At 52.0% G+C, this 22,527-nt stretch overlaps 1 protein-coding gene across 3 annotated transcripts in view; it reads left to right on the top strand.

Annotated features, from left to right (window-relative positions):
• Positions 1 to 22,527, top strand: part of DLG3 (discs large MAGUK scaffold protein 3) — a 181,051-nt gene that overhangs the window by 85,059 nt on the left and 73,465 nt on the right. For all 3 annotated transcript variants that reach the window (XM_075008117.1, XM_075008115.1, XM_075008114.1), the window contains exons 6-7: positions 5,051 to 5,101; positions 18,244 to 18,368. In XM_075008117.1, the coding sequence (XP_074864218.1) occupies positions 5,051 to 5,101; positions 18,244 to 18,368 (176 nt within the window). The remainder of the gene's footprint in view (positions 1 to 5,050; positions 5,102 to 18,243; positions 18,369 to 22,527) is intronic.

The following is a 22,527-nucleotide window of genomic DNA, read 5'->3' as shown; positions in this document are numbered from 1 at the left end:
GAGGAGGCTGCTGGGTGCTAAGAGGGCTTTAGTCTTTTATTTAAATGAGTCACAATAACATAGAAAGTTACCAAGATCATCAGGCCATTACGTCTCAGCACCTGCCCAAGTGGATGAGGCTCTCTACTGTCATCCCTTATACATTCTTGTAGCTGTTATCTCTTGATAGGGGATGATCATTTGATGTCTGCCTGTTCTGGTCACTCCCGCTGGGCACCTGGTATTAGCCACTGTTGTCAGACAGGGTACTGGGCTAGATGGACCTTCGGTCTGAGCCAGTGTGGAAGTTCTTATGTTCTTATATCTGAGAGACTTGAAATCCTTTCAGCCAGGGGTAAGGCGAACTCTGGCTTTTTGAGATCTATCCCAGGAGTTGAGATCTGTAAGCTGCTCCTTGGGGCTCAGTCCAACACGGCTATCTCTCTGTCACAAGTTCATATGCAGATCACATGACCAATTCAGCAGAATGGAACGACAGTTTCCCAGCTGCTAGATGGCCTCCCACCATGCTGGGGCGCATGTGTACAGATGTGCCCTCCTTGCCTCAAGAAAAGATATTTTGACATTAGAAAAGGTTCAGAAAAGGGCAACTCAATGATTAGGGGTTTGGAATGGGTCCCCTATGAGGAGAAGTTAAAGACACTGGGACTTTTCAGTTTAGAAAAGAGGAGCCTGAGGAGGGATATGATAGAGGTATATAAAATCATGAGCGGCATGGAGAGGGTGAATAAAGAAAAGTTATTTATTCGTTCCCATAACTAGAGGGCACCAAATGAAATTAATGGGTAGCAGGTTTAAAACTAATAAAAGAACGTTCTTTTTCACGCAGCACATAGTTAACCTGTGGAACTCCTTGCCAGAGGAGGCTGTGAAGCCTGGGACTAGAAGAGAGTTCAAAGATGAGCTAGATAAATTCATGGAGGTTAGGTCCATTAACGGCTATTAGCCAGCGGATCGGAATGGTGTCCCTGGCCTCTGTTTGTCAGAACCTGGAGACAGATGGCAGGAGACAAGTCGCTTGATCATTGTCTTCGGTCCACTCCCTCTGGGGCACCTGGCACTGGCCACTGTCGGCAGACGGGATGCTGGGCTAGATGGGCCTTTAGTCTGACCCGGTAATGGCCATTCTTATGTTCTTATGCATTGCCTGCTAAGCTCCCACAAGAGGCCATGTACAGAGGCCACCGGAAGAAGAAATGGGGAGTTTGCACCAGTAATTTGAGTTTCTTCTGAAGGAGCCTCTGCTGATCCATGCTCCCTACTCAGCTTCTTTGGAGCCCTGTTACCACCCTCTGGGCTCAGGGAATGCAGGGAAAGGAGCTGAGGTGATTGGAGCACCATGCCCCCATTTATAGCCTTGATTCTGGCAAGCCACATGGTGCTGCTGCAGGTACTGGTGCTAGAGGTTCCCTCAGCCCAGAGGTACCTCCTAGTGGGAATATGCAGAGTGCCCCAGCCCAGGCTAGGTATCATTACCTTTCCTGACTTCACTAACTTTCTTAACTTCACCCTGCCACTGCAGGCTCCTGCGCGTGGGCTGATGTCTGCTTCATACAGAGGGAGCTTGGATCATTTTGGAGAGAGCCTTGCAGTGCCTCACAGAAGCGTGTCTAGGACTGGGAGAGCCAGCAGCAACAGATCAAAACTTCATGGGCTTCCCCCCAAAAAAGAGGTGCACCCAATCCTGTTTCCAAGAAGGGCGGTGGTGAAGATGCTTCCCAGGCACAGGCCAGGATGTGTCTAAAAAGCCCTGACATTGACAGGAACTAGAGCTGTGAATCAGAGGTTTTGCCTCAGTCCCTTATGGTGGCCTGAGCAGGAGGTCCAAGCACCAGGGAATGAACTCTGGCATGCTACTGCCTCATCCCCAGCAGAGCAGATTTAAGGGAGGTGCCAAAGGAATGGAAATGAGGTTTTGCTTCTGTGAATCTGCAGCTCTGTGCCAGTAAATTACCCCCTGCTTCCATTCTGCTCCAGCACGGCTGGTACCAGCAATTACAGTCATTATCTGCTGGAGAAGTACCGAGTGATGACTGCAGCCAGACCATTCTCTTTCCCCTTCTGCCATCACAACCATTCTCCTCCTGTCCACCATCACGTGGGCCTGTGCTTCGCAGCTTGCCAAGGCCCAGAAAAGAGGACGAGGATCTGAAATGGAGCAGATGAGAAAATGAGCCCAGGAAGGAAACAGGAGTGATGTGAAGTTTTCTTCCTCCTGCAAATAAGATTCGCTGCTGCCTCCTAATTCTCATGATTTGGGTTTTCCAATTATGGTAATTTATTACTGTAACACTTGAGCTGCCAAGGTGCGTTGGGGCTGCCAGTGAATGTGTCCCTCCAGAAACATGTGCTGTTCTTACAGGAGTTACATTGCAAAGCTGGGAAGCTACTTCTGAACAATTCAGTGCCTGTTTAGTTGTGTCTTTCAGTAATTTTGCTTTGGTGGCCTTCATAACCCTTTTGTGTTAGCTTTCCATGAATTTTGTAGACTCAGAGTGTGGCTCTGCTCTTCTGTAGCTTCACAAATAATGAGCAGTCCTGCAGCACCTTAAAGACGAACACATTTATTTATAGGTAGTGAGCTTTCATGAATAAGACCCACTGCATCAGATTACAGATCAGAGGGAGTGGGTCTTACGTGCAAAAGCTCATTACCTGTTGTAGGAGACCACAGCCTGCAAGCTGCAATGTCCTGATCGAAGGCAGGTACATTGAGAGCTGGGTCAATGCTTTCCTGTTCCCTAAGTAAGCTCAGTCAGGGAAGGCAGCTGTGGCCTCATTAGGGGAAGTCTGCAACAGGGGCTAATGAAGCACCAGCAGCCAGCTAAAGCCTTTGGACTTCTTATAAAAGGCTTCCAGCCAGGCAGCAGGAAAGGAGAACTGGGACGTGCACCAGGAGAAGAAGACTGGAGGGAGCAGAGCAGCACAGCAAGGCACCAGAGGGAAGTGGTGGGTGAAGTGGCCCAGGGAGCGGAGGCTGCGCTGCGGCAGAGGCAAGAACCCCACTAGCTGCCTCCCTTTCTGAGGGACCTTGGGCCAGAGTCCAGGGTAGTGGGTGGGTCTGGAATCACCCGACCCTTCCCCTGGAAGGTTGCCCTGCTGGGCCAACAGGAGCAGCCTGAAACCTGTAGAGTGGGTCCACCTAACCCCCACACAGGACTTGCCCGTGGTGAGAATGGAAGCAGAGACCCTTGCCTTTGGGTAGACCCAGGCAGTGAAGAGGCCACTGCGGGTCTCTGAGGCACACAAGAAAACCGCCAGGAAGTGCAGAAACCCCTAGGAGGACCAACCAGGAACTTGTCACACTGTAAATAAACTTGTTAGTCTTTAAGGTGCTACATGAACTTTGTGTTGTGCAAACTTATTGGTGAGACTCTCTCAGAAACAGGGAGTCTGAGGGAATTAGTCACAGGATAGGAAATTTTAACCTTGAATGCAAATATGTGCATTCATCCCATCAGGGAACAGAATCCGTAAGATGTGACATGTGAATCGTATCAGAAATAACCTGTGCATCTCAGAGTTTAGATCTGAAGGATTTGCACAAGCTGCTTGCATACAACCCATGGGGCCATCAGGTAACCACCGATAAAAAGCAAACTAACGCAGATAAGCTGCTTGCTGGCCATTTCTGACCAGTAACAACAGCAGCAGCATCTAGAAATGTGGGACAGGCCAGCTTGGATCAGACCTGCGGTCCTTCTCATCCACAGTTCTGTTTCCAATGATCATCAGCACCAATTTCATCTGTGGAGAAGAGTAGCAAGTGCCCAGAACCAGCCTTGGGAGACACTTTGCAGGTGGTCTCATGCCGCGCTCTAGCAGTAAGATTCTGACTTATCTCTGAAGCTGGAAGTCTAGTACCCCCCCCACAACTTTTTTTTTATAATTACTGACAACTCTGGATTGTCTTGTGCTCTGTGTAAATGCCCAGTTGCTCTATGAGCCCTACGAGGTTTTTGGGCTCAGTAACAGCCTATCATGGCAAATTCTACTGTCTAATTATACCTTGTGTGACACCGTAGCTCCTTGTGTCAGCTTTGACTTTAGCACCTTTGGTTTTATTGACTGTCCCCTTGTCCTTTTGTTAGGAGACAGGGAGGACAAAAAGATCCCAGACTTCCTTCATTGAATTATTTTATATCTCTCTAATGTGTCACTTCTTACTAGCCTCCTTGCTAGGTAACAATTGCAGTCTTTCCAGTCTGTCTTCGTGGGAGAGCTGTTCCATATCCCAAATTATATTCCTAATCTTTCACTGAACTGCCCTCTCCTGCCAGACCCTTTGCAGAGTGGTGGCCAGCCATTTACACACTGTCTAGATGAGGCAGTGTCCTTCACTTCTAGAATGTCTTCAGAATATTTTCTGCAGTCTCAATCACACTCTGTAAGCTTCCTTCCTAACGTCTCTTTTGACCAGCTGAATGAGTGGAATAAATTGCTCTGTGAATGACTTACTCTGCCATATGAACTAGTCCATGCTAGTAAAGCATTTAGAAGCTGTAAACAAGTTGTGTTAAGCATCAGTCTTTTTAAAATTGATTAGTTCACTTTTGTTACTTCAATAACATCCTGCAGCAGTGAGTTTGAGAAGTTAGTTCTATGATGCATAACCAAAAAATGTCTCTTTGATTGTTTTTAAATCTGCTGTCATTAAAGTCAGAGAGAAGAGAGCCAAAAAGACAAAGGATTGCTGGGCTCTGGCTCATGCCCAAGGATAGAAGTGTTTGGCTTAATTTTAGGGAGGTGATTACACTTAGGATTTTTCAGCTGTACAGTCACAGATATTGGGCTGATTCTCAGGATTCTCAGGTGCGCCTCACACACCCCGAGGCCCCAGATCTTCAGGTCCTCACTCCCCCAGCTTAGAACGGCCCTTTGTGATGCCCACAGTTGAGGAGGCAGGGAGCTGGCGCCCCGAGCATATCTGCTGTGCTAATGGGACACCTGGCCTGTGCAGATGGGAAGGGGAAGCTGGCGTCGGCCTAAAGCAGGAGATGGCTCTCTGCCGTCTGGCTGGGGCTGTAACATACTGTCTCTCTTTCCCCAGGTTAATGGCAGTGATGGCATGTTCAAATACGAGGAGATTGTCCTGGAAAGGGTAAGTGCGATGCTGATGCTTTTCAAAGCGGCGTCACCATGTGGGTTTGCTTGTGCAAGACAGCAGAGGGCCAGCAATTGCAGGCTGAAAAGCAGTGCCCTAGGCAACACCCTTTCCCCCAGCAACTTCCCACTCACTCTCCTCCCCACCCACCTGCCCGCTGGCCCAGCTGGCTGCCTGCCACTTGCCTGCTGGCGCACCGGCTGCGTGGGGTCTCACGCACATCTGTTCACTCACAGGTAGGTGGAATCTCACCATCCCCCTCACACAGAGAAGCAGAAGATGGAGAGTAGCTAGGGTCAGGAATCAGCCAAGCGGCCCATGAAGTCATCTGTGCCCTTTCCTGCCCTGTGAGCTCATTTTGTATCACTCCAAGGTATTAATCACAGTGCAGTTGACCAACAGACAGGTTTCCTAGTAAACTGGGTTGGAACTGGGGGGCGGGATTTCCCCCTGGGCCTTCTCCCTATTTCTCGGTGAGCTGCTGCCGACTCAGTATATGACTGCATATACCATACAGACAGGAGCTAAAATTAGCTCCCACAATTAGCTTGTACAAGGATGAGCTGGGACTTCAGCAGAACATGTATCTCTGCTGCACGTTAATTCCTTACATCCTCTGCGAGGCAGAGTCAGGCATTGCTACAGGCCCTGTGTGGGTGAGCCGGTAGTAAGTCCTGGGGCCTGTGCTTCAGCCGGCTGGGGAGGGGATGGTTCCTGTAACTCCCAGATGAGCAGTGACAGTGAGGAGAGAAGAGAGGCTGCCCTGGAGTAAAGCAGTGTGAGGGCTTACTCTGGACTGGGCAGGCTCAAGCGGGGACCGGTTTTCTCAGCTTCTCAGAGTGTCAAAGGGCCAGATTCACTGGCACCTCTGCTGAAGTCCATAGGCTCTGCAACCTGAGGCCAGAGATCCATAGCATGCATGTACTAAACTGCCCCACTTCCTGCATCTAGAGGGGCTCTCCCCAGGTTCTGAGAGCACAAAGGGAATGGCTGAGCCTCGTCTCCCCCGCCAGAACAGGCGTGGCATGGGAGAAAGCAAGTGGCTCAGTCTGATGGGTGCTTGTGGAGCCCAGATGGGGCCTGAGCAGCTCTCTGCCATGCAGAACAATGACAAAATGTCCTGATACCCCCGATTACCAGCTCACCCCATTTCATCCCCCCACTGTTTGCCCTGGGGTCCTGCGTTCAGTGTGTCATGGCATTCCAGTACCATGGAGGGTTCGGGAATGCGCAGCACATGGACTCACACGCTCTGGGGAGTCCCTCCTAGCTCTGTGGTGAAGCTGGTGAATGCCAGGCTAGCCTCCGGCTCAGAAGGCCTGGACAGCAGCAGGCTTACGGCCATTGTTTCATCTGCACGACACCTAGGGGGCCCAGCCAGTTACAGTGATCCGTGAGTCCAGGCTTGGCTGGCCTCACACTGCAACAGAGTGGACAAGGAAATTTTCTCGCATGTGGGTATCTGGCTCGCTCCAAGGCAAAGGGCTCGCTCTGGTTATTCTTCTGCAGAGACCCTGTCTTCCCTGCTCCCCCTCTTTTCACGAGGGGCTCACACAGGGGCACACTAACATGAGTGTAACAACATTAATTTGCACAAGTGCCAAGGCAAATCCCATCTAGGTTCATAATCACATCACAGGGCTTGTACTGGTCTCGTTAGCTCTCGACCCAGCAAGGCCAGAGGCTATTTTACAACTGCCCACAGCAGCAGCTAGTTTCCTGCATTGCAGAGTTCCAGCTATGGAAGTCCATAGAAGAGCCAGACACACCTGGTAACTCTGCTTTTCTTGGCCTACAGAGTTCGCTCTTCAACTCTGCTCTGTACCTTTTGAGGGGTCCCCCAAGGAGGGAGCCTCCACCCCCTGCCCTTGCTTTACAGCTCAGGAGCAAGCTGCGTGGAGATCGGCTCAAAGTGGAGTTGCACTACAAGAAGTAGGACTGGTTGGAGATGATTCTGGCCTGGAAACCCTCCCACTCCTCCACCACTGCAGAAGTTTCTGCCCAGGAATGCTAGGCTGTGCCTCTCTCCCCGGACGGAACAGGCTGTGCAGGCCCCAGCACCCAGAGGCGTTCCACGCCCTGCGGCACAGGAGCCCGTGTGTACATCGGCTGGAGTTCTAGTTCAGAGTATGGTTTCGTCAGATTATCGGCTGGGTGTGCAGCTGTAAGGAGCACAAGACACGCCCCCTTTCCGGGGCTTCTGCTGCCTACTGGGGTGAGCTCAGAAGGAGGCTCAGACACCAGGCTTTGCGGAACCTCTCCCTGGCATTCGACGCAGGGATCGAGGTATTGCAGTCTCACCTCAGAGGCCTGGAAGGGGCTGGCAGATCACACCAAGATCACATCTCATGTTCCTTGTCATGGCACAGTGTTAGCCGGTGGCCAGGTAATGTGCAGTGAGGTACTCCCCTGGGTCCTAAACAACCCAGTTTTTTACTGTTAGAGCAGGCAGCTCCTAGCACTCTCACCCACGGCCAGGCTGTAGTAACCAAACAGTTAAAGTTCTTTTTGTTGTGCTGGCTGTGTTGCAGTAACAAAAGGGTTAACAAAATGGTTAGGCTCAGAGCTTAACTAGTTACAAGTTTATTAAGCTACAGTTATAAGCATACGGTTACAAAAGGCTATTGTTTACTTCTTATATGCTAGCAAAGTGCAGGTGTTAACAAGTTACGTTACAATCCAATACAAAGATATCGGTTACCATCTAACACAATGATATCTTGGCACAATGACATCTAGTTACAGAGCTCTAATTCTTTAGCTGTGCACAAAAAGAGTCAGAGACCTAGCATGGGTGTGTCTTACCCTCTCTGCGTCTCTCGATACCAGCGTAGCCAAGCCGGATCGGTCACTCAATTCCGCGGAAAGAAGAATACGAGGTTGGGCGTCCCCAGTTGTGGACCTTGGGAGGCAATCACCTGACCCGACCAGCAGGTAGTTGGTGGAATGCACTCAGAGTTAGAGTTCTGCTGGACCCATCTTTTATACCCCTTTTGGGTTACGTATTCTCTTTCTTATCTATGGTGCCAGATCATACTGGTCTGTCTTTGTGACACCAGTTTGTTACAAGGGCATTTCTACTTAGTTTGCACTTGTAAGACAAGAGATGAACAATTTAGGAGTACAGGACATTCTTTTGTGCGGGCGGGGCACATCCCCTTCTGGGTGATTGTGTGTGTGCATCATATTGATCAATGCCAGCTGGGGTGATTTCTGAGGGTTCCCCCCCCCCTCTCATGTTGACAGTCTGGCCTGTTAGCCTTCTAGCTGTACTTTCTTCTTCGAGTGTCCCCGTGGGTGCTCCACAATAGGTGACGGGCTTGCCCGGCGCCGCAGATCGGATCTTCCAAGCAGTTTCTGCCGGACCGCACATGCGCCGGCGCGCACCACTCCCTTGCGCACTCCTGGCCATGTGCACGATCCGGTCCCCGCCAGTTCCTCTTAACCGCCATCGGCTGCAGACGGAATCTGACTAGGCTAAGGCCAAATAGCGTATTCAACGACTTTATCTGTTTTTCTTTCAAAGTTTTTCAGATACTTAGGCTACTACGAGTTAGCCGGTTGTCATTTTGCAAAAAAAAGAAAAAGAACAAACAACAACAAACAAACTACAAGCGGGACAGCTTCAGCCAGTCCCAGTAACAAGCGCCGGAGGCCAGGAGCTACGGCCATCAGCCCTCCTGCTGAGGCAGGCCATCGGACGGGGAAAACAGCACAAAGAAGGTGCTAAGTACCCACTTAAAAAAACTCAAAGACTCACCAACAATGTCCTCTTCAGGCTTTAAAAAATGTGAGTCCTGCCGAGAGGCGATGCCAGTGTCCGATGGGCACAGTTTATGCATAAGGTGCCTGGGGGAGTCCCATGTGGCACAAAAATGCGCCTTCTGTGCTAAATTAACAACCAGAGCACGGAGAGACAGGGAGATGCGCATTAAAATGCTGCTTCTTGATAAGGCCCTCCAGCCAGACGTGCCGGAGCGGCCGCAGCAGGAGGGACCCTCCGGGGCCCTTAAAAGGAAAGCTGCCTCCCTCACTCCATCAGCACAGAAACGGAGGAAAGCCTCCCCAGCCCGATCCCTGCCGGCAGCAACAGTGAGCGGGACGGGAGGAGCACGCAGCCCCCAGCCGCAGCAACAGCTGATCGGCGGCGGCACGGAGAGCCACGTGGAAACGGCTCAGCCTCCGATGATCAGCCAGCCGCCCCGCACCGCAGGCAGGGCGGCGGCTAAACAAGCGCTGGTACCGGCGGCACCGCAGGCAGCGGCACCGACCCCGACGGAACCGGCGGTGCAGAGCGCGCAGGCACGTAGCCTGCAGGCGCAGAAGGACACCGCATTTGCGGCACGGCCTTCGAGCGTGCCTAGCACGGTGCCGACGGGGCCGGGATCCCCCGCGCGTCAGGGGCAGAGTCACCTCCTCCAGGGAGGGGGAAGGCTGCACACAAGAGGAGGCATTGCAGCCCCTCTCCGGACAGGGCTGTGGAGCTGCTTTCTCACAGCCCTCCGCTTACGTTGCAGACTCCAACCAGAAGGCAGGGGTCCCCCCTAGCCTACCCGGACCCCCTTCTCCATTTTTACAACCAGCCTCGCCATGGCTGGCACCACCTTCACCCTTCCTCGGGTTTGAACCACTGGACTATTATGCGAAGTCGCTCTCTCCAGTGTCTCAACGATCTCCCTCCCCCAGACGCAGAGGGTACACACCAAGGGAGTGGTCTAGGTCACCCTCCCAAGAACAGTGCCTATACTGCCATGGTCGCCCCTACCACGCGGGGCATACACACCATCGGCAATCTACTAGGGACAGATCCCCACAAACTATCTCGTACCCCCGAGGGCAATCGCGACCGGGGACAGAGACTCAAGCATCTCAAGGGGGACTGGTCATGGAACCCCGAGATTTTCCCTCGCAAACCTCTAGCGAGAGGGTGTACAATCACCAGCAGGAACCGGAAGGGTCCAGAGAGATGTACCCCAGCGGTTCCTCACTCTCTTCCCCGGACGAGGCTACGGCCCTGGGGAACGTCCATCCTACGGACGATCTCAAACAGTTTCAGGAGCTGTTTAAGAGGGTGGCCTTCACGCAAGGCATCCAGACAGCAGAGGTGCAAGAGAAACACCATAAGCTCCTCAAAAATTTGAGACCTCCGGCCTCTTCCAGAGTAGCAATACCGCTTGATGAAGCGATCTTAGAGTCCGCCACTACGATATGGCAGACCCCTGCAACTATTCCGCCTGTCCAAAAGAGAGCGGATAAGAAATACTTCGTGCCGGCGAAGGGCATGGAGTTCCTGTTTAGCCACCCACAGCCAAACTCCCTGGTGGTGGAGTCCTCGCAACAAAGATCAAAAACATCTCAATTTAAAACAGGGGGAACGGACAAAGATGCCAAGAAGCTAGAGCTGTTCGGCAGAAAGGTCTACTCCTCCTCCACTTTAACGTTGCGAATGGCAAATTACGCAGTGCACTTAGCGAACCATAATTTTGACAACTATTCCAGGTTAACTTCCCTCATGGACTCGCTTCCAGAGGACAAAAAGCCGGTCCTCAAGGCCATAGTGCAAGAAGGCTACGCGGCTGCGAAGATGGGAGTTCAGATTGCTTTGGACGTTGCGGACACGGCAGCACGTTCCACAGCAACCGCAGTGGTGATGCGAAGGGAGTCCTGGCTCCAGACCTCGGGTATACCGAGGGATCTGCAGGCGAAGATAGTTGACCTTCCCTTCGACTCGTAGAAGCTGTTTGCTGAATCAACTGACTCGGTCCTTCATTCCAGTAAAGATTCAAGAGCCACACTCAGGACCCTGGGGATTTACACCCCTCCATACACAAAGAAAAGGTACTACCCTCAGCAAAGGCGGTACCAGTACCAGCAACAGCGCCCCCAGTACCACAGGGGTTACGAGCAAGGGCGACATCAACAGCACCAGCAGTACAGAACTCCCAGGCGACGCTCACAACAGAGCCGGGCGTCCTCGGGGCGGGGCCAAAGGCCACAAGTTTGACATACAGGTCCAGGGCTGCGCCATCACTACCATCGCCCAAGGTCATCCGAAGCAGCTGTTTCACCATCGCCTCCGACCATTCTACGACCAGTGGCAAAGGATCACCACAGACAAATGGGTGCTGGAGATCATAGCCACGGGGTACGCCATCCCCTTCCAGTCGCTCCCACCGTCACGACCTCCACCCAAGCCCCACCTCCAGGAGGCCTCCCAGGTAGCGAGGCTCAGGCAGGAGGTGGACCATCTCATGCTCATAGGGGCGGTGGAAAGAGTGCCGGAGCAACTGCACGGGAAAGGGTTCTACTCCAGGTATTTCCTCACGGAGAAAAAGACAGGAGGCTGGAGGCCCATCTTAGACCTTCGCGGCCTCAACAGGTACCTGCGCAAGCAACGTTTTTGGATGACCACGATCGCCTCCATCCTTACCGCTCTGGACGATGGAGACTGGTTCGCAGCCCTTGATTTACAAGACGCGTACTTCCACATAACCATCCATCCGGCTCACCGGCGATTCCTCCGGTTCATGGTAGGCAACGAACACTTCCAATACAAGGTCCTACCGTTTGGCCTCTCCTCGGCCCCCAGAGTCTTCACCAAGACCTTGGCAGTGGTGTCAGCCTACCTGCACAGACAGGGGGTATTTATTTTCCCGTATCTGGACGACTGCCTGCTCAAAGGGGCCTCAAAAGGAGAGGTTCTGCGCATGATACGCGTCACAGCAAACACGTTCTCCTCACTTGGCCTGGTTATCAATCTGGCAAAATCACAAATAGACCCCACACAGGACATAGAGTTCATAGGGGCTCGCATAAACTCGGTTGCAGCGAGAGTATACCTACCAGAGGCTCGCTTTCGAGCCATCGGTTCCCTCGTGCAAGTCATCACCTTCAGCCCTATGGTGCCGGTCTTGACGTGCCTGCAGCTGCTGGGCCACATGGCAGCGGCGACGTTCATAGTGCAGAACGCCAGGTTACACATGCGCAGCATGCAGCACTGGCTGGCGAGTGTATACAAACCGGCAGTACACACCGTTCACAGGGTGGTGTCGCCCACAGCCGGGGTGCGCAAATCCCTGCAATGGTGGGTAAACCCCAGGAACTTGCTAACAGGGGTACCCTTCCACCAGCCGCAAATATCGGTTTTTCTCACTACAGATGCCTCCCTCATAGGGTGGGGAGCGCACATGGGCGAAGAGGTGACTCAAGGACTGTGGTCACCCACGGAACAGTCACTACACATCAACGTACTGGAGCTCAGAGCAGTGTTCAACGCCTGCAAACACTTTTGAGACCACATACAAGGCAAAGTCGTCGGGATCAGTACAGACAATACCTCCACCATGTTTTATATAAACAGGCAAGGAGGAGCTCAATCCCGTGCCTTATGCGCGGAAGCAATCCGCTTATGGAACTGGTGCATCGCCCACGATATAATCTTGAAAGCACAACGTGCGCACAACGTGAAGGCAGACCAGCTGAGCAGGCGTTTTGCGCTCACACACGAGTGGCAGATCCGTCCCGATCTGCTACGGTCGATTTTCCACGCATGGGGTTTTCCCCAAATCGATCTGTTTGCCACTCAGCACAACAAGCAGTGCCCACGATTCTGCTCCAGGGCAGGACTGGGATGGGGGTCCCTGGGGGACGCGTTCGCGATCCCGTGGGAGGGCCCCCTGCTTTATGCGTTTCCTCCCACAGTGCTGATCCACAAAGTTTTGCAAAAAGCCAGGAGGGAAAGAGCCCGGATGATCCTGATAGTCCCAACGTGGGATCGCCAACAATGGTTCCCCCTACTCCTGCGCATGTCGGACCGTCCACCGATGCCTCTTCCGGTGGCACCGGATCTGCTCACGCAAGCCCAGGGGTCCATAGTGCATCCGCACCCCCAAAGCCTGCAACTGCAAGCGTGGTTAATCCATGGCTCAGCTCCCTAGAGAGCACATGCACAGTGGCAGTACAACATGTCCTAGAAAGTAGCAGGAGGACTTCCACTAGGAAGACCTACAAACAAAAATGGACTCGCTTCACGGCTTGGTGTTCTACCAAGCAGCTGGCCCCCCTTTCGGTGCCTATACCTACAATTCTAGAGTATTTACTGGACCTCAAGAGAGGAGGATTCTCGCTATCCTCGTTAAAGGTCCACCTTGCCGCCATCTCGGCATTCAGACATGAGGAGGAAAGGCACACGGTGTTCGCCCACTCTATGGTTACCAGGTTCCTCAAAGGGTTGATAAACCTCTACCCCCCTCGGAAACCAATTCCACCTTCGTGGAACTTGGACCTGGTGCTTACCACACTGATGGGACCACCGTTCGAGCCCTTGGCCACGGTTCCCCTCCGCCTCCTTACAATTAAGACGACCTTTCTTCTCGCAATTACGTCAGCTCGTAGGGTGAGCGAGCTCGCGGCAGTCATGGCAACGCCACCCTGCACTGTTTTTTCCAAGGAGGCGGTAACCATACGGCTGCATCCAGCCTTTGTCCCCAAAGTTTCTTCCGAGTTTCACATCAACGAACCTATTGTTCTACCCTCGTTTTATCCAAAACCTCATAACTCCAACGAAGAGGCGTGCCTACACCTCCTGGACGTGAGGAGGGTGCTAGCCTTCTACGTAGACAGGACCAAGTCCTTCCGGAAAACGGATAGACTCCTAGTCTCCCTCGTTCCCAAATCGAAAGGAGAGGGTCTCTCCTCGCAGAGAATCTCAAAGCACATTGTATCCTGCATAAAAATGTGCTACGAGCTCAGAAAGACTCCTTTATCGGCCACTCCCAGGGCTCATTCCACCAGGGCGGTGGCGGCATCAACAGCCTTTTTCAAGGGCGTTGCGTTAAAAGACATTTGGAGAGCGGCGACCTGGTCATCCTACGACACCTTCGCCAAACATTACGCCCTTCACAGGGTATTCCAAGAGGATACCCGTCTCTCTGCAGCGGTCCTCTCGGGGACAAGCTGCACATAATCCGATTACCCACCTCCTATCTTGGGTTACTGCTGGGTAGTCACCTATTGTGGAGCACCCACGGGGACACTCGAAGAAGAAAGAGAAGTTACTCACCGTAGTAACGGTGGCTCTTCGAGATGTGTCCCCGTGGGTGCTCCACCACCCGCCCATCCTCCCCGCTTCGGATCTCTGTTAGTGTTTTGCAGGGGCACCCGAGGCGGTTGGTCGAGGAACTGGCGGGGACCGGATCGCGCACATGGCCAGGAGCGCGCAAGGGAGCGGCGCGCGCCGGCGCATGTGCGGTCCGGCAGAAACTGCTTGGAAGATCCGATCTGCGGCGCCGGGCAAGCCCGTCACCTATTGTGGAGCACCCACGGGGACACATCTCGAAGAACCACCGTTACTACGGTGAGTAACTTCTCTTTCTGTTTCTCAGGGTCACGATAAGGTAGCATATCTGGGCCTCAATGAGGGCATCAAATACTGTGCTGTCAGCAGCCATTTCCGTGCCCTGTGTGCTCCTCAGTGGGGGGGCAGCGAGCAAGCTGGCTTGTAAGGGGGAGACTTTGTCTGGCTACACACAGGGATCACCATGGGCACCTGCTCCTACATCTCCTGACCCCAGGGAGCCCCACAAGGACCCACCGGCCTTTCTGGCAGCTGCGAGAGGCCGTGAGAGGAGATTACGAACAGTGTGAGCTGAGGTGCCGGCCATGCACAGGTGACAGCAGTTTGACATCTACCTCCATCACATTAGACACGGGCCCATGTTCCGGCGCCCATTGGGCCTGGCCAAGCGCCTGACCGACGCGCACTCCTGGAAGGATGCGTGTTGCTGGTTGGCAGAAGGAGGCGCGTGAATTCTGCTTCACCAGCGTTCTCCTCCAGCAAGGCCTCCGGCCTCACCTCATGAAGACAGTCCAGAGCTCTGGTGTCCACCTGGACCTGCGCCACTCTTGGAACGAGCTCCCCGCGCCTCCCCTAGCAAGGGGGCCCGTCCTTTCCTGGGCGTCCAGATGGAGCCACAGGGCTGCCTGTGCTCCTGACCTCAGGGGCTGATCGCTGGGGTTCTAACTTATTGCAGTGCTAGATTGGCTGCTTCAAAAGCTGCAGCCAGTTCAGAGCCAGCAGCAGGGGAGGTGCCCTGTTGGCTTTGGAGACTGACTGCCAGATTCTGCAATGGAGTTACCCAAGGTTACTTGGCATTGCTCGGTCACTCTGTATTCTGAGAACAGGTGCCGCTGGTCGAGCCTATAGCCAAGGAAATCCTCCCCTGCTGGAGGTGCAGCCATGCTCCAGGCATTTGACCAATAAGGTTAAGTCTCCTTCTGCACACAGGGACTGCAGCCTGTCTGGGAGCAGCAGTACCCTGTGCTCTCACCTAGGTAGCCCTGAGCCAGGCTAGAGAGTTCCCCACACTTGCTTTGGTTCAGGCTGCCAAATGGCTCTATGCTGTTTTATTTGAGCAAAGTTCTCAGCCGCCACTATGGGGTGCCCCGTCACAAGTCCTGGGACAGCGATCCGGTAACTTAGAGCAACCTTCTGCTTTACCAGCACAAGTTCCCTGCTCAGGACCGTGATGAGGGAGGCTGCAGGGGATAGCAAAGCACTCTGCGGCTCTCCTGAGACTGACCACAGGCAGTGCTGTGGCTCAGTCTGACTCAGAAAAGGACAGGCTCGCTGGCTAGCGGTGGCGAGGGGTGCTTGTCACCCCCGGGGTCTGGGTTCCTCTAGCTGCTGGCACTCACCCAGAAGGAGGGAGGGGAGCTCTGTGCAGGAGAAGCTGCTTCTGTTCTGCTAGAATCAAAAGTTACCTGTCATGGGCCTGCTTGTCAGATCCAGATTCCAGCCCATGGAACAGCAACCGGGGCCTTTCAGAACACGGCATGGAGGAACACTGCACACCTCCTGGGCTACTTGACATCCTACAAATTATTGGAAATCCTATGCAAATGCTGTACAGCATTTAGCTTCCCTACACCAGCCCTGCTTTTTGTCAGCCAAAGACAGGGAAAAAGTGCTTTCAGAATGGGGCGAGAAAATCTACAATGTATGGAAGAGTTTAACCCTTTTCTAGGGTGACAGATTTTTGCAGCTTCCATTCTCAGTGTAGGATGATATCTGAATGAGCCAGGGGAGTTTGTTCAGTTCTAGCTTGATCTCCCTCAGTCAGATGGGCTAAGAAAAGCCAAATTTTATAACCCATGATGTTGCTGAGATAATTTCTCGTGCATCAGTTTCATGCCTCAGCGTAGCCAATGCACACAGGATTCCTTCCATGCACAGCAGGAGTCGTTGCTTTTTCTTTTTAGTCTGGCATCTTGCATAGGTATTGGAATTAGGGGAGCTGCTTCACTCCCTGGCTTGAAGTGGTTCCATCTTCTCCAGGGTTTCCAGTTTGGTTCAGTGGCTTTCAACCGCCCCCCCCACTGTACAAACTATTCCAGCATCCCTGGTATCTGATGTGGTTTTCAGACAGGTTCACTGTGTGAACCTGGCCAGTTCACTTTGTTGCCCAGTGCCTCAGTTTCTTCATCTGGGAAATGGGCTAGTCATTAAAGGATGCTTGTCCCACAATAGCCCTGTGAGGTAGGGCCTATACTGTGGTTGGAACATGCACCATAGTGTGTGTGTGTTGGAGGGTAATAGAAGAGCCCACTGCATGGCTAAAGAGCTGATCCACGGGATGAAGCCAGTTGTTCAGAGTGGGGAGACGGATTCTCCGAGGATGGCATCATGAAGAGTAAAGAGCAGGTGGCACAGCTCACGAGGAATCTGCAGGGAGTGGTTTGTCGCTGTTTGCAAACTCTCAGCTCTGTGCTTGCATTCAAAACCCTGTATCTTATTCCACCTTAAATGCCTCGGCTTATTGGCACCCTCAAGATAAGCGTCCCTGTCCATCTCGCCAAATCTCTTCACAACTGAGTCTCCAAGCTCAGCTGCTTAAGGAGACCCCTGTAGCAGGCAGTTCCACTGCTCATCTGCAATTGTGACATCCATGTGAGGGGCTCAGCACGCTGTCACCATGTAGATCGACGTCAGCTCTCTAGGGCCCTGAGCCACAGAGGTGACTTGGTGTCTGAGGGTTCTCGCTTATGAAAACATCATAACCAGATGAGACGACAAGATCCCAGCCAGGAGACAAGGTGGAAATGTGCTTGTTTCCAAGGGCTTGTCCACTCCAGCCCTGCGTGAAACAAAGACTTTTCCAAAGGAGCATCTGTAAACAGGGCTGCTGGAAGCCTGCAGAAGAGCCGTGCTGCTGGCCATGTGACACAGGTTGGGAGCTGGGCAGCAGAGGCATCAGGTGGCAGGATATGGCAGTGCAGGGAGCAGAGGGAGACCCCAACCAGATGTTCAGCACTGCCTGGGTGGTTTCTCACTGGGAAAAGGACAATGCCCAGGTCACTTGCTTGATTTCAGGGTGTCGGCGGAGGACCTGACAAAGCATGATTCTGCACTAGCCCTGCTCCCTTGCCCCAGACGCATGGCAGAGCTGGTGTGCACCTGGCCCCTCCACAGCTGGCTGTGGTACGCCTCTGGCACACAGCCCCCGACCCTGTTCTCCCCTTGCTCACACCTGGCTGCTGTGGGAATAACTCCACTGGCAGCAGTAGTTACCCAGTGTAACCTGACGCATCTGAGCGAATCGGGCCCAAGCAAGACTTGTAGAGTTCTTCCCTTGCTAAGCCCCGTGCTGGTGTTCCCTCCTAGGAGGGCAGGACAGTCCCTGGGTAGGCTCAGATGCTTTGTACCAGCCCAAGCCTTGGCTCTCTCCCTGACGGAGCTATTATATCCCCTCCTAGGAAGTGGGCACCCCCGCTTCCCACAGCATGTGGCCTGGCTCAGCCTGTTTAGTCTAGACCTGACTTCTGCGGGGGAGGTGAGCTCTGGCTCTGAGCATCCATCTCCCATTCCATTGCAGCTCCTCCTCGGCACACCTTTGTGTCGTGTCAGCACCCCAGGTTGGTATGTGGACCTCTAGCCACTGTCATCTCAGCCTGCAGACAGCCAGGGAGACCTGGGAATCCAGTTTCCACAAGAGCTGCAGTGCTGCAAAGAGAAAGCTGCTGAGAGCTGCTGCCTGGGGCACGGTTCTCTGCTATGACACCCTCTGGCTTGGGGGGCGTACGAGCACCGAGGGAGCAAGTTCTTGCCTCAGAAGGGCTCCCTATGTTGTGCTTTTCCCCAGGGAAACTCTGGCCTTGGCTTCAGCATTGCAGGGGGAATTGATAATCCCCATGTTCCTGATGACCCAGGAATTTTCATCACCAAGATCATCCCAGGTGGAGCTGCAGCAATGGATGGCCGCCTGGGGTGAGTACTCGGAAATGGCCATCCCGGCCTGGGACGCATGCAGAAGCTCAGTGTGGCTTTAACACAAAGCAGGCCAGCGTTTGGCATGCTCGCTCGCACACGCCCTGGGCGTAGGCAGGTGGGAAGCAGCGGGTTACTGTGCAGAACTGACCTCCAACAGAAAGTTGGTGAGTCTCAGCTGAGTCAGAGAACTTGTTCACATGGCTGGGTATGTCTGGCCGTTTCTCCCCAGGGGAGACCCTGCTAAGAGGAGCAGGGCACCTGCATGTCAGGGTTGGGGCTCAGCAGTACGGGGTAGTGGGGGCAGGCTGGAACTGGAGGTATCAGCAGAGGTCAGTGTGAGGAGTCTAGTGACTGAGCAGGGCTGGGCATAAAAGGGAAGGGTCTGAACCCCTCGTGGGGAGAGTGAGGTAAAGGGCCAAGTGGAGGGTAATCTGGGACAAGGGTGGGGAGCAGTTTTCTTTGCTTATGCTCGTTATCTCCCTCTTTACCACCACTGAGTAATCAGACTCTCTGGCCCCTCTCTCTAAGTCAGGCCTCTGCCAGTCTCTCACCCTCTGTCATGCTGAAGGGTCCCCTTCCTGATGGATCCCCCTTTCCGCACTTCAGGGGGCACCTCCCCTGGCCGCTTGGGAGATTCGCTCTTTCCAGGCATAAGGCCCCTTACGCTGCTCCTAGAACACCCCTTGGCTTCTCACTCTCGAATTCAGGGGTCATAGAATCATATGACACTAGAACCAGAAGGGACCTCAAGAGGTCATCGAGTCCAGTCCCCTGCCCTCATGGCAGGACCAAGCACTGTCTAGACCATCCCCAAGAGATGTCTGTCTAACTTGCTCTTCAATATCACCAGCGATGGAGATTCCACAACCTCCCTAGGTAACTTATTCCAGTGTTTAACCACCCTGACAGTTAAGAAATTATTCCTAATGTCCAAGCTAAACCTCCTTTGCTGCAGTTTAAGCCCATTGCTCCTTGTCCTGTCCTCAGGGGCTAAGGAGAACAATTTCTCACCCTCCTCCTTGTAACACTCTTTGAGGTACTTGAAAACTGCTATCATGTCCCCTCTCAATCTTCTCTTTTCTAAACTTAAACAAGCCCAGTTCTTTCAGTCTTCCTGCATAGCTTATGTTCTCTAGACCTTTAATCATTCGTATTGCTCTTCTCTGGACCTTCTCTAATTTCGCCACATCTTTCCTGCAATGTGGTGCCCAGAACTGGACACAATACTCCAACTGAGACTGAATGAGTGCTGAGTAAAGCGGAAGAATGACTTCTCGTGTCTTGCTCACAACATTCCTCTTAATGCATCCCAGAATCATGTTTACTTTTTTTTCCAACAGCATCACACTGTTGATTCACGTTTAGCTTGTGGTCCGCTATGACCCCTAAATCCTTTTCCATGGTACTCCGTGCGAGATAGTTGCTTCCTATTTTCTATGTCTGAAGCTGATTGTTTCTTCCTAAAGTGGAGCACTTTGCATTTGTCTTTATTAAACTTCATCCTGTTCACATCAGACCATTTCTCCAGTTTGTCCAGATCATTTTGAATTGTGACCCTATCCTCCAAAGCAGTTGCAACCTCTCCCAGCTTGGTATCATCTGCAAACTTAATAAGTGTGCTCTTTATGCCAGCATCTAAATCATTGATGAAGATATTGAATAGAACCGGTCCCAAAACAGATCCCTGTGGAACCCCACTTGTTAAGCCCTTCTAGCATGACTGCGAACCATCTAATAACCACTCTCGAAGAACAGTTACCCAGCCAGTATGCACCCACCTGATAGTGGTCCCATCTAAGTTGGATTTGCCTAGTTTATTGAAAAGAAGATCATGTGAGACCATATCAAATGCCTTACTAAAATCTAGGTATACCACATCCACTGCTTCTCCCTTATCCACAAGACTTGTCCTATCAAAGAAGGCTATCAGATTGGTCTGGCATGATTCGTTTTTCACAAATCCATGCTGGCTCTTACCTGTCACCTTGTTTGTAGATGAATTCCTTAATTACCAGTATCAGAGAGGGAGCCGTGTTAGTCTGCATCTTCAAAAACAACAAGAAGTCCTGTGGCACCTTATGGACTAAAAGATATTTTGGAGCATGAGCTTTCATGGGCAAAGACCTGCTTTGTCAAAGATTTGCTCCATTATCCTTCCCGGCACAGAAGTGACTGATCTGTAGTTTCCTGGGTTGTTCTTTTGCAGTCTTCTGAAATCTCTCCCAACTTTCAAAACTTTTCAAAGACGATAGCTAAAGGTTCCGATACCTCCTCTATGAGCTCCATAAGGATTCTAGGATGCATTTCATCAGGCCCTGGTGACTTGAAGACATCTAATTTTTCTAAGTAATTTTAACTTGTTTTATTTTATCCTCTAAACCTCCCCACTTCTCACTAGCACTCACCGTTAGGCATTTCTGCATCGGCCTTCTTGGTGAAGACCAAAACAAAGAAGTCATTAAGCATCTCTGCCATTTCCAAGTTTCCTGATATTGTTTCTCCCTCCTCACTGAGTAGTGAGCCTACCCTGTCCTTGGTCTTCCTCTTGATTCTAATATATTTGTAGGAATGTCTTCTTGTTAACCTTTATGTCTGTAGCTAGTTTGAGCTCGTTTTGTGCCTTGGCCTTTCTAATTCTGCCCCTGCACACATGTATTGTTTGCTTATATTCATCCTTTGTAACTTGTCCTAATTTCCACTGTTTATATAACTTCACTTTGATTTTGAGATCATGCAAGATCTCCTGGCTAAGCCAAGTTGGTCTCCTAGCACACTTTCTATCTTTCCTACGCAGCAGCGGGATAGTTTGCTTTTAGGCCCTTAATATTGTCCCTGTGAAAAAGTGCCAACTCTCTTCAGTTTGTTTTTTCTCTTAGTCTTGCTTCCCACATTACCTTACCTGCCAGCTCTCTGAATTTATCAAAATCTGTCTTCCTAAAATCCAGCGTCTTTATTTTGCTGCTCTTACTTTCACCATTTCTTAGACTCATGAATTCTGATTTCATGGTCACTTTCTCCCAAGCTGTCTTCCGCTTTCAAATTTCTTGGCAAGTTCCTCCCTATTTGTTAAAATCAAATCAAGAACTACTTCTCCCCAGTAGGTTTTTCCATCTTCTGGAATAAAAATTGTCACCCAAGCAGTCCAAGAACTTTCTGGATGTTCTGTGCCTCGCTGTGTTAGTTTCCCAATGTATGCCTGGGTAGCTGAAAGTCCCCCATTACCACCAAATCCTGCTCTTGGGATGATTTTGTTAGTTGCTTAGAAAATGCCTCATTCACCTCTTTTACCTCTGCAGGAGGTCTGTAGTAGACCCCCTTGCAAGACATCACCTTTTTATTTAACCCTTTTAACCTAACCCCAAGACTCTCAACATGTCTGTCTCTTGCATTCATCTCTACCTCAGTCCACATGTGCACATTTTTGATATATAAGGAAACACCTCCTCCCTTTTTACCCTGCCTGTCCTTCCTGAGTAAGCTGTACACTTCTATAACAATATTCCAATCATGTATTATCCCACCAAGTCTCTGTGACACCAAATATTTCATAGTTGTGCTTATTTATTAGGATTTCAAGTTCTTCCTGCTTATTACCCATACTTCTTTCCCCCAGCAACCTGGACTTCAGTAAGTGGGAATTCCCTCTTTGGGAATCCCCCGACCTGGCTCAGTGCCACTTTCCCTCTCCCAGGTGAGCAAAGCCTGTCCTTACTAGCAGGCTGAGGCAGTCATCTGTTCACTGCTCCATCATGCCACTTTCCTAGAGGAGCCTGAGCCTGCTCTCTTCTCGAGGTCCCAGCAGCCAAAGTTTGCACAGTCCGGAGCCTTGCTGCCTTTTCCCCTGGGACATCCCAGCTCCTGCTAGCCCCACTGCCCTCCTCCCAGGGAGTAACTGCTTCTGGAGTGCCAAACACAGCTCCCTTCCCCAGGCAGGCGCTGCAGACTGCTTGCCTCTGACCCCTCACCACTCCCCAGCACTCTAGAAGTTCAGCCTGTTCCTGTACAGGGGAGCATCCCCTAATTAGGGCTTTCCTCTCAGTCCCATAGGCTAATTGGCCAACTGTCTCCCCATAAACTTTTTTGGAACAGTGAGGGGTGAACATCCTGTCACAGGCCCCCTCAACCCACCTCCTGCTGAGCAGCAGGGCCCTGCAGG

The sequence above is a fragment of the Carettochelys insculpta genome, chromosome 13 (assembly GCF_033958435.1).
Source record: "Carettochelys insculpta isolate YL-2023 chromosome 13, ASM3395843v1, whole genome shotgun sequence".
NCBI lineage: Eukaryota > Metazoa > Chordata > Testudines > Carettochelyidae > Carettochelys > Carettochelys insculpta.
This window is presented reverse-complemented; position numbering and strand designations above follow the sequence as displayed.